This window comes from Mastigoproctus giganteus, chromosome 3 (genome assembly GCF_048544385.1).
Source record: "Mastigoproctus giganteus isolate SK-2022 chromosome 3, ASM4854438v1, whole genome shotgun sequence".
Classification (NCBI taxonomy): Eukaryota; Metazoa; Arthropoda; class Arachnida; order Uropygi; family Thelyphonidae; genus Mastigoproctus; species Mastigoproctus giganteus.
The window spans coordinates 216,912,442-216,931,465 of NC_143577.1; the positions used below are offsets into that span (position 1 = coordinate 216,912,442).

Sequence of the window (19,024 nt, forward strand, 5' to 3'; positions counted from 1 at the left end):
CAATCCTTCTAAAACTCAGTCCTGTCTTATATCTCACAAAAAAGGATTCTTCTGCTCCTACGCTTACCTTTGGTGACACTCCGATTTCTAGGCAAGATGATATATCTCTTTTGGGGATTACCCTGACTTCCAATCTAATCTCTCTTGGGACATGCACATTACAAATACTGCTTCCTCTGCATCTAAAAAACTTAGTTTTCTCTTTTGCTCTCGGTGTTACTTTTCTTCCAAACAGCTGTTCACTCTGTACAAATCGCAAATCCACCCTACCTTGGAATATTGTTCCCATATCTGGGGTTTTGTCCCCAAAACCTCTCTGAGGCTTCTAGATTCCATTCAGAAGAGGGCAGTTAGGTTAAATAATGACTCATCTCTAACAATCTCTCCACTCCCTGTCTCATAGATGTACTGTTTCTTCTGCTGCATTCCTTTTGTACAGATACTTCCATGGGCACTGTTCTTCTGAATTGGATTCTGTAATTCCCACTCTCTCTTTTAAAACAGTCCGAACACATGCCACATCCATTTACTGTCCAACTTCAAACTCACAGAACCAGCCTTTCATATTTCTTGTTTATTCATTCAACTGCCATTTTCTGGAACAACCTTCCTTCATACGTATTTCCTTAAAATTACAGTCTACAGAAGTTCAAGTCTAGTGTCAACAAATCTCCTTTTGTTTTCTCAACCTCCGACCCATGCATGCATGGTACTAAGTACTATAGGTTCTAATACCTCTCATGTTTGAGAATTTCATAAATATATATATATTACTAAGTGACAACCCAGTCCAATTAGATTTTTTACAGAAGATATTCAGATGTTCATATATCAGAATGTCCCCCCTTCTTTTTTTATTGACATTTGATGTTCCTTGGAATTATCTTTTCATTAACTTGTTTTTGATTGTTAACAGATTTTGTGGATTTATTTTTTATTTTTTTACTTATGATAAAATTTACTCTGCACTATACTTTATAACCACAATGTGAAGATGTCTAACTAGAATTAATTATTAGTTATTATCATTTAACCTTTATGATATTATTAATTATTTTAGGGTCCTCCATCTGTAAATAGGCCTCATTTTGGGATAAAAGGTTGAAATATATGAAGTTTTGTATACTTAGATTAGATTAACTGGGAAGCATGTCTTTCACTGTGAGCAGTCATACATACTAATTTTACTTCATTATAAATGATTAATGAACTATGAACTATAATGGAGATATAATCTCCATTACATATGAACTATGTAATGGAGATTATATCTCCATTACATAGTTCATATGTGAAGTTAATAAAATCATTTGACGGTTCTCTAATTCATAATTTTTGATGAGCATCAAGACATATAGCTAAATATTTGAAAATTATGTACACTTCTATCATGGAGTTCTGTGAAAGAAGTGCATATTTTTAGTTAGAGTTACTGGTGAACAGGCACACAGTAGGAAACAACTTCTGTTTATGTTTCTGTTGATGTCTGTGTCTGCTCTGATCTGCAAGTGTTTTGTAAACTATTGAAGAAAAGAGAAAAAACCTTGGAAATATTTTCTGGTATATCACTTGGGCAAATATTGTTTTCATCCTGCACTTAATATTTCTGCTTATTGAATCCAATGGTTTTGTTTTCTAAAGAAATCTTACAAGAAACATGTCATTTCATGTGGCTTCACATAGTTTGAAATGTCTTTATCACCTATTTGGAAAAGATGTGACTGAAAGTATTAAACATCATAATCTCTGAGATTCAGAAATAATATTTACTGGGTTTACTTTGAAATAAGTTGACATAAATCAGTTAATTATTATAATTAGGCTAATTACCCTGATTATTATAGAATGGTGCATTCAAAAGACCAGCTCTTTTGTGTCCAATTTTTTGTGATATGAAACCAAAAACAATATTTTTTATTATTAAATTCTTAATAAAAATGCAGTAAAATGTTTACTGAAATTATTATATCATACAGGGTAGAAACTAAAGTCCATAGTCAGCAAATACCTCGAGAATATGGATAATGATAGGGGTGGATAGTGATACTTTTGGTTGGCATAGCAACTATAAGTTGTATAACAGTTAATATAAATATTATATTAATTCAGCTGGATACTGTGAGAGTTCCAGCTGAAGAATAATATTTCTTAAGAAATCAGCTCTACAATCTTATGATTGATTGTTTTTGCTGTTTGTATTTTAAAGCTTTCTCTCCCCTGCTCTTCAAAATTAAAAAGTATACTGCACTTGCAACAAACTTTCTGTTTCTATCACTGTCCATTCTTGAGGTCTCAGATTATATGTGATTTTACTCTCTACCATGTATAAAGCAATGTGGTAAATAACATGTAATATTTATCTTATTACAGTAAACAAAGGTCAGGTAACACTGACATTCCCTGTTAAAGATCAACTGCAAAAACCTGTTAGGAAGAGAAAAGAGAGAAAAAAGAACCGCCCAAAGTTTAAAGTAAAACACTGTTGGTTTTTTAACCATCATCCTCAAGGCTGTCCTCTGTCATCAGATCATTGTACTTATATACATGAGTATTCAGGTATTCTTCAGAAAGGTAGTAAGAAAAAAGATCATTTAAATTATAGCATTACTGAATCACATTTGTATTCTTAATAATTCTGAATAATTTAAAAAAAGCAGTCAGTCTTCTTAAAATTATATCACATTTGTTTCAAAATTTACTGGCTGTAATCCAGTGGTTACCATGTGCAGCCACAAGTAAGGAGGTTGTGAGTTCAAATCTGTACACTGCAATGAAAAGTGCTGTCCATTTTGAACTGTTGGACAAATTAAAGGGCAACCAGAGTTCTGGCTGCTCTTAATTTAATATGTATATAACCACAGTGAATATGTAAACTGTTCTGGCCTCAGCCACCTTCAGAATAAACAGGAATTTATTTTACTTATTTAATTATAAAAGTTAGTTAAGTTTTTAATGCTATATTTGCTATATTTCAGAATTATGATGTCTGATTTGAACTGAAATAACATTATTAAATACACCTAACCTTCTATATACACAGTAGATTGTATATTGTCTCTGACTGTATAATTTCTGGGAATCTTTTTAAGGCAGGCATCTCTAGTTTTTTTATTGAAGCAGGCTTTCAAGTTTGTCGATTTGTATAGATACACAACAAAAATGTAAGGATAATAAATGGGGTACAGTAAAAAAAGAGTGAAGGTGCGAAACCTTCAAAATGTATGAAAACAACAGTTTATTCTGTATCTTCTTCGCTTTTTAATACTGCATAGAAACAATCTTCTTCCTTCTCAGTTGAAAGTTGTCACTACTGCTAACTTCCTCCACCTCAGAATTTTTTTCGAATTTGTTTTCCAAAAAGATTGTAGGAATCAGCTCAATAAAATGTTAATCAAGCTGCTGTCCATGTTTGGATCAATATCGAGGAAATAAGTTTCAAGATTTTTAGCCATTTCGAGTCCCTTTGCTTATTGTGTTGAAGCTGGGTTATCATTATCACTTTCAGAGTCACTGGATATGGAATTGATGATCATTTCTACCAATTCATCTTCGTTAAATTCTCTGTGCATCAACAATTCTCCAATTTCAGAAGGAATCAAATCCTTCGCCACCCAGTTGATTTGCCAAATCTATACTCTGAGAATATGCATTCTCTATTGGTGGAATGTCATTACCACTCAAAAACACCTCTGGTCAGATAGCTTTCCAGCAGGCATTTAAAGTTGATAATCTTATATCACGAACGCTATTATTTTCACACAATCTAAAATTGTAAATTTTTTCCAAACTTGGCTGACACTAAGTGTATTGTCAGAATCCAATTCATCCAAAATTTTTTGGAATATTCGTTTTATGTAGTATGCCTTAAAAGTAGAAATAATACCCTGGTCAAGTGGTTGGATCAGTGATGTAGTGTTGGTTGATAAGAAAATTACTTCCACATTTTCGTGATATAAATCTGTCGGATGTCCTGGAGCACTGTCTATCAATAAAAGAATTTTGAAGCTCAGGTTCTTTTTCTTAACATGTTTCAGTGTCAGGAACAAAACATTGGTCCTTAAATATTTTTGCTGTAACTCATGCTTTTTTATTGGCATTCCAATAAACTGGTAATTTCCTTTGAACCCTCCACAGTTATTTTAGCTAGCTCTTGTGAAATTCTTTAGCTGTCTTCTCATCAGCTGATGCAGCTTCACCTTTGACTTTAACATTATGTAATGAATACCTTTTTTTAAACTTCTCAAATCATTCTTTGCTTCCAGAAAACCTAGTTGTCTGATTTGCAGATGACTGTCGGATACACTTAAAGTTATTAAAAATTCTTACAACTTTATGTCTTATTGCATTGCCATCTAGGGCATTCTCTTTTGGATGTTATCCTCTATCCATATCATTAATGCTTTCTCCATCGTCTCCCATATGTAGGATGTGTTCATTGAACTTGTGGAAGATCCTGTGACACATTCATTCTAATCTTTTCTTCATTTTTTTTTTTTTTTTTTAGTTGTCCTAACTGTAGCTCCATTTAAATTAAAACAATTTGCAACTGCTGTTGAACCTTCTCCATTCTTTAATCAATCTAATATCTGAATCTTTGTATAAGTGTTGTGTTAACATTCTAAGGTCTGTAATAATGTAAAAAATAATTTTAAATTACCTATACTAGTGGTTTTCAACCATTTTTAAATAACGGCACCCTTAAGTAATTTATTTTATTTTGTGGCATCCCTACTCAATTTTCTACCTGTCAGACCCAATTCTCTCTCTCTACGTGTATATATATATATATATATATTGTGTTTTTTTATTATTAAAGCCTATGTGATTATTTCTTCTTTATCACTTGCTATGTTGATGCTATTGTCATATGGCAATTTGACATTATACGTGCTTGATATATTACTGGTTAATTGAATAAATTTCTTCGTTTTGGTCAATTTATTTATTATCTATATAGGTATTTAGGTGTATCGGGAACAGGAAAACCAGTTAGCATGTGTAGTCTAACTTCTTCCTACATGTAATGGTAATAATAATAAATGAAGTTAATATTATATATATTTCAAACAAACATCAAATCAATGTCAACTAACATTCCTTTACCTGGTCATCTACCCGCTGAAGTAGCGGGTAGATGACCAACTGAAGTCGGATCGATAGCCAGATTTTGAGCGGATCGATAGCCAGGTTAAAGGAATGTCTCATACCTACCCATTTCTGTTATCCCTTTATCAGTTTTGCCTTTTTAGTGATATTTTTGTACTTAATTAATTAATTGATTTTAGATAAACTTTAATTCAATTTATCGTTTTCTTTTTCAGTTTATTAGAAATATTTTTAATCTTAGAATCGGAATCAGCAATTACATGTGTCACTGGTAAAGGTGATACAAAGCCCAACACGTAAGTATCTGAATAAGCAAGAAGGTTTTTACTTACAGTCATCTGTCCTGTGGTGGTCTGTCAGAAAAGATGGTTAGTCCCGCTCTCTGTTTGTTTTACTGACCAATCAGTTTTTATTGCGCAGACACGCCTATTGTTTGTTATGGCGTGATGTCGATATTGCTGTAGGGCGATATATTTGCAAGTCATGAGAGGGTTGATTTTTACGTTTGCCGGGGGTGGGAGGGCTGAGGTTGGGGTAATTCTTCCGAGTTGAAATGATGTGTTTTATGTATATACAAGCCCGATGTATTAGAAAGTTACGTGGTGAATATTATCGATGATGATGTTTTGATGAAAAGGATGATTTTATGATGGAAGGATGTTGTTCATTTACATTATTTTCATGAATTTGCTATTGCTATTTACATGAATTTGTTATTGCTATCCCTTGGACTGGGCCGGTATAGCTTTTCTAAGGCATAACGCATAACGTAAAGGACAATACCTTTTCTAGGGTATTGTCCTAGGGGATTGCTATTTACATATATACCGCCACCTACTAAGTGAATGTTTACCTTGTGTCTCCTTGTGCTGTTTATCTTAAATATGTTCTTTGTATGATGCTATATTTCCAATTTTTCTAAGTTTTCTAGTTTCTAATTTTTAATTTTTAGATGGGTGGGTTAGTATAGGATGACTCGCGAAGCAATCTGGGAGTGCTGGGCCCAAGTGTCCTCCCAGTGAGCAAGTGCAGCATGCTCAATCTCCTCGTGGTGCGGGCCAGAAATGGTTGGCTTAAAGTATGTGTTGCCACTCGAGAGACCCGGGAGACCTAATTGAGGGTTGTCAGGTGGGAGCGCCGGACAATAAGGACAATACCTTTTCTAGGGTATTGTCCTAGGGGATAGCTATTTACATATATACAGCCACCTATTAAGTGAATGTTTACCTTGTGTCTCCTTGTGCTGTTTATCTTAAATGTTTTTTGTATGATGCTATATTTCCAATTTTTCTAAGTTTTTTAGATGGGTGGGTTAGTATAGGATGGCTCGCGAAGCGATCTGGGAGTGCTGGTTCCATGTGTCCTCCCAGCGCCCAGTGAGCAAGTGCGGCATGCTCGATTTCCTCGTGGTGCGGGCCGGAAATGGTTGGCTTAAGGTATGATGTGTTGCCACTCGAGAGACCCGGCAGAGAGGGGGAGACCTAATTGCAGGTTGTCAAATGGGAGTGCCGGAGGGGCCCTTGACACATAGGGACCCGATGACACGGCCGGACTTCCGATAAGCTTACCGGTGTAAGGCATCTGGCCGTCCCTATGACCTTGTCCCTGAACTGCTGGCGATCAAGTGCAGCTGACCCGAAGAGGTGTAACCGTAACCGGGCACCTCCCTCGCCAACTGGCTAATGAGCATACCCTAGACTCGCCTATCAGGCTACCACCCCTGATGGGTTTGCAAGGATCATGGTTTCAACACAACAAAAGAAAAAGAGGAAGTCTTAGGGTCACCTACCCTTGGATATCCTGTGCCCATGCAGTTGGGGCGGGTACCCTCTAGCAGTGTCGGTGGTCCTCCTATGAGTGGTCTCTCTTCCACTGCATGGACCTCTGTGGTCTGTGCTCGACATTTCTCTACCAAGGCTGGTTACGGGATGCATCTCAAACGCACCCATCCTGTCGAATTTAACAAAAACATTACAGTTGACCGAGTGAAGGCTCAATGGACTGAGGAAGAAGTCATGTGCTTAGCCAATGCTGAGGTCCAGCTTAGACGATGTTCTAGCCAGTCTAACATAAACCAGCAGCTACACATGGTCTTCCCGCACCGTTCTGTTGAGGCCATCAAGGGCTGGAGAAGGACGAGTTCCTACCGGTCCATGGTGATGGAGATCTCCAGCTCGGTACTCTCTCTCCCTACATCAACTCCTGGGCTCCCATCAGCTCTTGCTCCCCCCAGCTCAACCATCCTTGCCTTCTGTTCATCACCATTCTCCTAATCTTTCTCTACCCCTCTCTTCTCCTATTCAGGTCAGCTCCCTCCACCCTGAGGCCAGCCCGAGCCTCTCTGTTCTGCTCCACCAGCTGTCCCCTTCTCAGTACAGCTGGGCCTGGTCCCCCAATGTGTCTATTCTTCTTCATCAACTGTCCCCCTCCATCTGTTCACCGAATCTCTTGGTCCTTCTCCATGCTCCTTCTCCAAACACCTCTCCTAACATCTCTTCCCTTTTGCATCAACTCTCCCCTGGGATCTCTTCTTCCCCGTCCATATCGACGCTCCTACACAAGCTCTCTCCTGCCTTCGCCTTTGATGTTAGTTTTATCCCTACTTTTCAATCTATCCATGCCCCTCCATGAACTCTCCCTGGATTCAGAGGCCAGCCTTCTATTTCCTGATTCTCTGTTCTCTCAGGTTTCCCAGCGTCGGGACAGGCCCGTTTGCCTTTTCTCCAGTCCCCTTTCTTCGAATCTCAGCGACACTGCTCCTAAAGACTCCTTTCTTAAGTTCTTCTCCCCTACTTGTCTACCTTTGCACTCGTCATCTTCCATGCCAACGTCCTAGATTGGTAGTCAGCCTTCTGCCACTTCCACCTGGTCTCTTATCCTTCCTTCGCCTCGCCAGCCATCTAGCCCTTTCTCTCCTCTGCCTCCAAGACACTCCATCAGGCGGTTCTCCTGCCATTCCAGTCTTGCTTCTGCCTCATCTTCCCCGATCCTCAACTCCAGTCTGAATCTCTTCCCTGCTGGCTCTCAGAGCTATCCTTATCTGCCTCTGCCCCCAATTCCTGAAGTGGAACCCAGTTCCTCTCTTACGGGCTACAAAACTGCCCTTCTTGAAGCCATGGTCCAAAGCCTCTCTGCAAACCCTGCTCCCACTCATGGTCACTCCTCTCTAAAGTCACTTCTTGCAGATGCCATAGATCAACGCCTGGATCTCCCGGACCTTGATTGCTTCCTCAGGACCTCCTTCTTTAAAGCTGATGTCGCCATCCACCGGCCACACCCTCATCAGTCTGCTCCTCATCAACCCACTCCATCTGCTCCCCTCAAGAAGAAGGCTCGTCGCAAGGTCGCGTACGCTCGGACCCAGAACCTCTACCAACGTAATCGCCGCCACTGTGCCCAGGATATTCTGGATGGCTCTAACGATTCCTCTGCCCCACTTCCCTTCCCTGAAGTGGAGGCCTACTGCAGACAGTGCGGATTCTGTTCATCTTCTTAGCAGACAGTGCGGATTCTGTTCATTCTTCCACACCATCTCAAGAACTTTCTTCCATCTGCCTAGAACTTGCTGATGCGTTATACCAGCCTATCTCAGCTTCTGAACTCCGTGCTGCCTTTCCCACTCTCTCTACCAGCACCCGGTCCCGATGGCATCAGTGCACGATACATACTTAGTGTGCCAGTGGATGTCTGGACTGATCTTCTACACCTGCTTCTCTGGCTCGATCGCCTTCCAAACACGCTGCTTGGGGCCTACACAATCCTAATCCCCAAGAAGGACTCCCCGACTTCTCCGGGTGACTATAGGCCGATCACCATTGCTTCTGTAGTGCTCAGGACATTCCACAAGCTTCTGGCCCACCGGATTCAAACCATTCTCGCCTTTGACTACAGACAAAGAGCCTTCAGACTGGTGGACGGGTGCGCAGAGAACGTTTTTCTTCTTTTTGCCCTCCTGGCCAAATCGCGCCACCTCTCTCAACCCCTCTTTCTGGCTTTCCTCAACCTCCAAAAGGCCTTTGACGTGGTTTCTTTCCCAGCCATCCTGTAGGCCCTCCGATCTAAAGGTCCCCCCCCCCCTTTCATTGACTATATGAAATTCCTACAAGATTCAGCGTTTACTGACTTGTGGTATGCTTGCCGCTCGTCCCGTCTCTTCCCCCTCATGAGGTGTCTGACAAGGCGACCCCCTCTCCCCTTTCTGTTCAATGCTGTCTTGGACGGTCTCCACCAAAATCTTCCCTCTCATATTGGCTTTAAGCTCCAAGGTCTTTCGGTTAACGGTCTCGCTTTTGCTGATGATCTCCTTCTGGTCACCTCAAGTTCCCCGGGCCTCTCGCATCTCCATCTTGCTGATAACTTCTTTTCCTCCAGGAGTCTCCACATCAACTTCTCCAAATCTTGGACTCTCTCCTTGATCCCATCGGGTAGAGAAAAGAAAACAAAAGTAGTCCATTCCAAATTCTCCATCTCTGGCTCCCAGCTCCCCTCTCAGGACATTACCACTCTGTGGCGATACTCGGTATCCACTTCACGCCAGACGGGCGGTGCTCACCTGGTAGCACTCTCCAGCTCTATCTGGATCGTCTGAAGAGTGCACCTCTCAAACCACAGCAGAGGCTTTTCATCCTGAAGTCCTTCCTCCTCCCAAGATTCTACCACCATCTCATGCTTGGGAGAATCATTGCTGTTACACTCAATAGGTTTGATGTTCAAGTCCAGTCCACCGTTTGTGGCTTCGCCTCCCTCCTGATGTCCCTACTGCTTCTTCCATGCTGACGTAGTGGACGGGGGCCTGGGAATACCTTCACTCCGATGGTGCATCCCCATGTACAAAAAGTTCCGCCTCCAAAGATTTTCCAAGTCTAAATTCCCAATCATCAACTCTCTTCTCAATGTTCCGATAATCAAAACCGAACTAAACAAAGCTTCAACTCTTCTCAAGGATGGTTCAACCCTTCTCTCCTCCAAGAACTGCCTCCGTAACCATTGGCCTTCGCTGCTGTACTCCTCCGTCGATGGTGTGGCTTTTCTTGGGTCAAATAAAGTCCGCTCCCAGCATAGGTGGATTAGTGACGGAACACTCCTACTCTCAGGGTTCGAGTTTATAAATTTGTTACACACATGGTTGAATGCCCTCCCGACTCTGTCCAGGACCACCTGCGGGTGTTCAGGCTCTCGGAACTGCCGGGTTGGTTGCGCCGCCGTTGAATCACTTGCCCACGTAGCCCAGCGTTGTCACCGCACGCACGGTGTGCGTATCAAGCGTCATGATGCGGTCGTCAACATTGTCAAAGATCGATTCGATAAGAAAGGCTGGGAAGTTACACTAGAGCTCCGGTTTCATACATCGGAAGGATTGCGTAAACCTGATCTCTGCCAGAAGAATGCTGAGGTCATCATCCTGGATGCCCAAGTTGTGGGACATGGGTACCCTCTCGACATGAGCCACCGTAGCAAGATCCGATACTATGCCTCCAATTCCAGCCTCTTGAATGCTGTCCAAGACAAGCTGAAGTCCAATCGCCTCACAGTCTCTGCTATCACCATCTCCTTCCACGGTGTCTGGAGCCCATCCTCCGCCCTATTCCTGTCCAGGCTGGGGCTGTCGGCCTCCAACTTGAAAATTCTCGCCATCTGTGCGCTGCAAGCGACCCACATGTGCTGGAGGATCCACCAGCGTGTGACTTGATCCGGTGTTAAGTGATATGCTGTTATGGTATTTGTTTGCGGCTGCTCTGTTAGGCTACCACGGCCATTACAACAATAGGAATATGTTAAAAAAAAAAAAAAAAATAGCCAAATGCCTCGTCATCTAATTAGTGATGGGCATGAATGAATGGATTAACGAGATTCCCTCTGTCCCTATCTATTACTAGTTGGATTGCTTTTGCTTATGAAGATGTGCTTTCATTGCGCTCTTAGAAATTACTTGTTTATTTGCATACTAACCCACCCCCACAATGTATAAATATGTGTCCCAGAAAGTAGAAGTATAGGTGAGTCCAGTGTAATAATTTTTAGCTCAGTCAGAGAGGGTGGAGTACTCTGCTGAATCAAAATATCTTGGTTGCTGCTTGCGTTTTTCTCCCTATGTATTATAATGGAAAAATGGCTGACAATTAACATTAAGCACCTTCACTGACTGAAAATATTTCTTCTTTGTCCTCCAGTCTCCTCTTCTGAGGTGGTTAGGGTCTTGCTGCTTATTTTGGAACTCTTGGGAGGCTGTTTGTGGCTTGGAGATTTTAACTACAAGCCCAACCAATTTAAAAAGCACACGAAAATCTATACACAAGGACCTAATACAATTCGCATTCAAAACTGCATACAAATTTAACACACCTATAGAGGCATTCCAAATATGGATAAACAATACCACAGAAAAAATCGTGAATAGATTCCAAGAAGTCTTAACACTACAAAATTAGGTTAAACAATATAATTTAAAAAACATTAACCACAAGATGAAAGAACTACAAAGCAAATTCGTTATAACAAACACAGACAAGGCCAACAACAACTTTAGTATAATCTGCAAAAAGTTTTACATAGACACAATTAAAGAAGAAATGAACCACAGTGAAACATACAAACAAATAAACCACACCAAACAGCAAGAAAATCATAGCATTACACAAAAAACTCAAACTGAAAATAGATATTACAAAATACCCATTCATTTACTGGATCCCCAAATTTCACAAAATACCCACCAGAAAAAGGTTCATCACAGCAGGTAAAAGCAGTTACATAAAACCCTCCAGCAACCTATTGGAAGACAAACTTAAAGTTATAATTACCGAAATAACTAACACCAAAATCATCACCAACAACAAAAAATATCTAGATTACATCCAAAACAAAAACAACAATATCAGAAGCATCTACACCTATGACTTCTAAAACCTCTTCACTAGCATTTCATATGACAATCTAATTAAAGTCCTCTTATACTACTTTCAAAACCACCAAAAAAATTTGAAATGCAATAAACAATACTGGCACGATCTAATCAATCTCAACGTTCAAAAATAACTACGTAATGATGGGAAACAGCATCTACTTACAAGAGGGATAGCCATGGGATCTTGCTGCTCCTGCGCAACAGCCAACCTTTACTTACACCACTTTGAAAATAACATCCAAGAAGAAATCAACATATATAGATATATCGATGATGTCCTAATCATCAACTACGACAACTTCGAAACATTAGCCTAGGAAATCTACCCCACAGACCTTGGCATTGAACGTACCAACCCAAACAGCAACCTACAAGCATTTTACCTCGACAGCCAGATCACTATCACCAAAGACAATATCGACACTAAACATTATGACAAAAGAGACTACTTCAACTTCCCAGCCATAAAACTCATCCACTGGGATAGCAACATTGCTAAGCACATAAAAGGAAACACAATTAGGAACTAAAACAAGGAGATTAATAAACATATGCAATAATACAGAAAATACAACGGAAGCAATTAAAAAACTAATAAAAACCCTCACCAAAAACAATATACCCAACAATTACAGCAAACACCACATTAAAGCGGCCATACATATGAACATCAAAAATCAACCGAACATCTGCCCATATAAAATTATTGAAAACAGCATAAACCATCAGTAGCCAAAAAGTCTAAATTAAAAATGCAGGATAAATGCTACCTAAATTGAGGCCCGGATTTATTGCACTCAGAAGAGGCTCATCGTCTGACAGCACTGTAATCCGTCATCCTATACTAACCCACCCATCTAAAAATTAGAAACTAGAAAACTTAGAAAAATTGGAAATATAGCATCATACAAAGAACATATTCAAGATAAACAGCACAAGGAGACACAAGGTAAACATTCACTTAGTAGGAGGCTGTATATATGTAAATAGCTATCCCCTAGGACAATATGGGCCGTTATGCCTTAGAAAAGCTATACCGGTCCAGTCCAAGGGATAGCAATAACAAATTCATGAAAATAATGTAAATGAACAACATCCTTCCATCATAAAATCATCCTTTTCATCAAAACATCATCATCAATAATATTCACCACATAACTTTCTAATAACATCGGGCTTGTATATACATAAAACACATCATTTCAACTTGGAAGAATTACCCCGACCTCAGCACCCCCACCCCCAGCAAACGTAAAAATCAACCCTCTCATGGCTTGCAAATATATCGCCCTACAGCAATATCGACATCATGCCATAACAAACAATAGGCGCGTCTGCACAATAAAAACCAATCGGTCAATAAAACAAACAGAGAGCAGGACTAACCCCCTTTTCCGACAGACCACCACAGGACAACCTTTATCAGTTTGCTGATTCCGATTCTAAGATTAAAAATATTTCTAAAAATTAAACTGAAAAAGAAAACGATAAATTGAATTAAAGTTTATCTAAAATCAATTAATTAAGTACAAAAATATCACTAAAAAGGCAAAACTGATAAAGGGATAACAGAAATGGGTAGGTATGAGACATTCCTTTAATCTGGCTATCGATCTGCTCAAAGCCCCCGATGAAGTAGCGGGTAGATGACCAGGTAAAAGAATGTTAGTTGACATTGATTTGATGTTTGTTTGATATATATATAATATTAACTTCATTTATTATTATTATTATTATTATTACCATTACATGTACAGGCCCCAGGAAGAAGTTAGACTACACGTGCTAACTGGTTTTCCTGTTCCCGATAAACCTAACCTATATAGATAATAAATAAATACCAGAAAATAGAATAAATCGACCAAATCGAAGCAATTTATTCAATTAACCAGTAATATATCAAGCAATTTATTCAATTAATCAGTATATATATATATATATATATATATATATATATATATATATATATATATAATATTTAAAAAATATATATATTATATGATCGTTATTATAATAATATAAGCCGACCGAGCTAGCCGGGTGGGTAAAGTACCTGCCTGGCAACCCAAAGGTTGTGGGTTTGAGTCCTGCCTCGGGCTTGGATCAAAGTAGTGCAAAAACTTTGGGAGGTGCATTATGGCCACAGAAGCCGATGCCCCAACAACTAACAAAAAAAAATAATATAATTATAAACAAAATTACAATTCATAATAGCCGACCGGGCTAGCCAGGTGGGTAAACTGCCTGCCTGGCAACCCAAAGGTCACAGGCTTGAATCCTGCCTCGGGCTTGGATCATAGTAAAATGCAAAACCTTTGGGAGGTGCATTATGGCCACAGAAGCTGATGCGCCAACAACTAACAAAAAAAAAAAAAAAAAAAAAAACAATTCATAATACAAATTAAATTATATAATAATTTGATTTTTTATTAAATTGGTATTTAATAAAAATATAAGAGGTATAGAATAAACATCAATTATAGATCACTACAAAGTTAAAAAGATACCCCAAAATGGATACCATACCTTTTTTATAATGAAATAAACATATAAATTAAAAAAAAAAAAAAAAAAGTTCAAGTAACTTTTAAACCCAAACTATGCGACACCCCTCCCTGGAATATTGTTGCGGAACCCTAAGGTGCCATGGCACACCGGTTGAAAACCACTGACCTATACCTATAAAAATTATTTAAGTAATCATAGGTATACATACCCGTATGTATTAATTTGTATAACATTAATTTTACACAACACTTTATTAACACAACTGCTTAGTTACGTGTCAAAAACCATCAACAATGAGTCAAGCCTGGAGATGAAACAAGAAACTTGTCTATGCATGTGCTTAACACATTCCATGTCACACCAGTTCCATGCCCATGCTGCCAAACTTGCTTTAAACATTTGAAATGTACTGTGTGTTGTATAATACTGTACTTATAAGACTGAATATCATTACAATATTATTAACAAGAAGGGGTAATGTACAAAATGATAAAACAAAACAAATACTTTTATTTAAGCAATTTATAATTAAAGACACAGTATAGTATATATAGTGATATTTGAACAATTGTCAGCTTATATTATTTTCTAACAAGTTACGTTAATAAATAATACAGTGGTACTTACATTAGCTAGTGGACCAGTTATAATAATGGATCATTTAAATCCACATTGTATAGAACATAATATTATTTTAGAGCTTAATTATTAAATTTAAATATTGCACGCTTATGTCTGGCAGACCGATACCTCAGTGTATCGTAACAATCAAATAACAACTGGCATGACATACTCAATAGCTGTACACTACCAATGGGTACAGGGCACTCAACTGTGCAAAACCAAAATCATGAAAATCGAGGGTTAGGTGTATTCTGTTTTGTGATATAACTATCTGTCATTTTTAAAATGATTTATTTAACAGTTCATAATGCTTATTATTATCATATCATGCTTGTGTTCAGTAAAGTGAATTATGATATTTGGGTATAATATCATCATTATCCAAATCTGTTAATTGCAGTAGATGTATAAGTTATTATGACAAAACAAATCAGTCCTAGACTATCAAACTTATGTTCACTATTTTCATTGATGCTATTCTATATTCGTATATGTAGATAAGGTTAAAGGAAAGAATATTTCTGTTACAAAAAAAGACCCTTTCTAAACATGTGACCAAATACAAACATCCAGTCAGGATTTTCCCCACCTTGCTAGGTTCAGGGTGTCATCTGTCATTTTATCACATAAAATGCAAGACATTTCATCATGTGATAAATAAGCAAACAAAATTTATTCTTAATTAGCATATATTTGCAAGAACAGAATATTATCCTTCTCTCAACAATTGCAACTTTCTTTCTTACAGCAGTTAATTTAAGATATCTTATCTGGAACAAAAAAAGATTCCAACAAGACTCTGGAAATCAAGTTTCAGTGTAAGGGTCAAACAAACGTTGCCAATGGTAAAATGCATAGCTGTCAATCATGGTGAACTTGAACTTATCCATTTCTAACAAAAATTGTCTTACCTTAGAATTTTGTAGCATGAATTTTCTGGTAATATGTGTGTATATCATGTTTCTAAAACCTTTATTTAATTGCTGAAAATAAAATTGTATTTTTCTAAAATCGGGAGACTTCTAAATTTCTTTACTGAAGAAAACACTGTTGAACAAGTAGTAGAATCAGCATAACTGTGTAAGGTATTTTCATCTTTTTTTTTTATAAATTTGTTTTACAAATAAAGAATTTAACTGTTTAAGTCTGAAATAACTAACTTTCTTTACTTACAGAACAAAGTAAAATAAGCAGCAAGGAATTAACTTGACTTATATCTTCTGGTGTTACACAAAATAAAATAATTTTTCCATTGTTTTCACAATATGTTCTAAGTTTAAACAGCCATTAAAGCATCTTTTGTAACTACTTACTCTCTCAACAAAACTGTATAGTTACCACGTGATTCTACCTTCAATGTATGATAAAAAGGTGATGCAAGTAGCACAAATCATGGGTTATATTTGTGTCATGTGCCTAACGCTCCCTACTGTCAGTCAGCAATTTAGATTTACAACTTATGTTATTCATTTTTTTTTACTAAGCATTAGGAACTGTACTAAGGTTTTTTTTTTTACATCAGAAATATATCAGGAAACTCTACCAACACAACTCCTTGATACAAAAGATAAGTTGAATTATAACTTATTTAATTACATTTTACTTTCTTTTCCTTACTTATGACTAGACATCAAGTGATATACACTATAAAATAGGAAAAATATGCACCAAATTGAAATTATATGCAATAACATTTTTACACCACACTGACAAAAAAATGACTGTGCTAAATTTAAAAATAAGCCTTTGAAGCCTCTACTTGAAATGGAAGTTCCAGTCCATTTCCATAAACAAAGTCATCTATTTTCCTTAAAATATGGGCCCAAATGCTAAGAGTTCTGTAGCCAAGTGATTTCAGTGCATTCCTCAAAGTGTTATCTTTAAAAAGAGCTTTTCAGCAAATAGATTCTATTTTGTTTCAACTACTGTTTTTTTCTTTTCGTTATTTAAAAATTAGAGTAACTCTTTCATAATACAAGAAGTAGGCAGAGGCCCAGAAAGGAAATCCACCTTTCTTTTTATAGCAGAACTAATAAACTAATTCAGCTTCTTGGTCACCTTGTGGTACTGCTCCTACCTCCTTGTGGCAAGCCAGAAACCTGAGTGCTAAAGCTAACTCCCAGGGCCAAAAGGTTCAAAAAATGGACTGACAACTTTCCAATGATTAAGACTGCAAATTCAAATTTCGTGTATTTCATCAACCTGATGATGACTTAACCAACCTAAAGAGACTGAAAACAGATTCTTCTCAAGTAGAACATCCTGATTCTGCATTCTTTAACAAACCAGTTCATGGACAATCTATTACCATTTCTCATACAAATGTTTTGAAAGCATAGCTGGTTCCCTGAGAATGGTGCAAAGACTGAAAACCGTTTACCTGATCTGCTGGTTGAGACCACCAGCCACGAACACTAAGTCTCTTCTCATATTCACCTCATTTGGTGGAGTTCCATTTAAGGTGTCCCCACATGCTACACTCAATACTTCTAAAGGTATAATTTCGAAATAGGACCTAATGAATGTCTCAGAGGATGAAATTGTCCAGGAACTGCAGGATCAGAAGGTCACACAGACAAGGAGAATTATGCTGATAAAAGATGGCAAGCTTATTCCAACTCACAGCATCGCACTGACATTTCGTTCACCAAACCTACCTCCATTAGTGAAAGCCAGGTATTTGAACTGTTGCATTTGTCCATATGTTCCAAACCCAATACGATATTATGTGCCTGAAATTTGGAAACTCTCGAACAGTCTGTCAGGGTGACGTCCAAACTGGACTCATGGGGGGGGATTCCTTTGGATTGAAGAAGTGCCAATGTATCATCAGTACATTAAGATGGTTATAAGAGTGAAGTTGGTAAGTACAGACCAGTTCGTCTGACTTCAGTTGCAGGAAGAATCTTAGAGGCAATGATTAAGAGTGCAATCATGCACATTTAGATAAATTGTGTTTAACTAACTTAATAGGCTATTTTAACACAGTTAATTATGAGGTGGCTGTTGAGAACAATTTCGACGTACTTCATTTGGATTTTAGTAATAGGAATAGTATTTGCCATATAGTGCAAGGGAGGCACATGATGCAAGAAAGCAAGTTTATATAGAATCGGCCAAAAAAAAAACAAATCATCTAATTTCACCCACCCACTTGCTCCAAAGGTTTGTCTAGTTCTGCCTTGAATCTATTTAAGCTATCAACTTCTACAACGACAGATGGAAGTTTGTTCCAGCAATCAACCACACGCTGGCTAAAGGCAAACTTCCACGCATCTATCCTACAACTGTCTTTCCTCAATTTGAATTTATGCCCTTTCAGGTGATTATTCTGAGCAAGAGGAAGAATTGCATCAGCATTGAGCATGCTCAAACTATTCAAGGCTTTTTATACACCTCAATCAGATCACCTCGCAGGTGCCTAATCTCCAGACACTGTAATTGGCAAAACTCAAGCCTTTCTTCGTAAGAGCAACCCTTTGTTCCATTCACTGTCTTGTTGCCCTTCTCTGCACTTGCTCCAGCAACTCTACATCCTTTCTAAAATGAGGTCTCCAGACCTGTATACAGTACTCAAGGTGTGGCCTGACCATTGCCTTATAAAGGGTTTTCCAATAGTAACGCTCGATGTTTGGCAACAGCGCATGACGAAGTCGACAGTCACACAGGTGGTATCTTTGGTAGCCGTATTCAGTTAGTCTCCTCATTTTATTATGGAGCGTTACACGACTGAGCAACGAGTCGAAATTGTAAAAAATCAAAACCAATGTTCTATTCATCAAACGTTTCGTGCACTCCGTGCAGTTTATGGTGTCGACGAACGTCCTTCAGAATCCACAATTCGCCGTTTAATAAACAAATTCGAAGCAACTGGGTCTGTGG

General features: G+C 38.3%; 1 protein-coding gene across 1 annotated transcript in view; it reads left to right on the plus strand.

Annotated features, from left to right (window-relative positions):
* LOC150088715 (putative tRNA (uracil-O(2)-)-methyltransferase) overlaps window positions 1-6,071 on the plus strand; it is an 84,727-nt gene extending 78,656 nt beyond the window's left edge. The window contains exons 11-13 of the mRNA XM_090370291.1: window positions 2,371-2,571; window positions 5,348-5,402; window positions 6,059-6,071. Of these exons, the coding sequence (XP_090226417.1) occupies window positions 2,371-2,571; window positions 5,348-5,402; window positions 6,059-6,071 (269 nt within the window). The remainder of the gene's footprint in view (window positions 1-2,370; window positions 2,572-5,347; window positions 5,403-6,058) is intronic.
* Window positions 6,072-19,024: the final 12,953 nt, after the last annotated feature.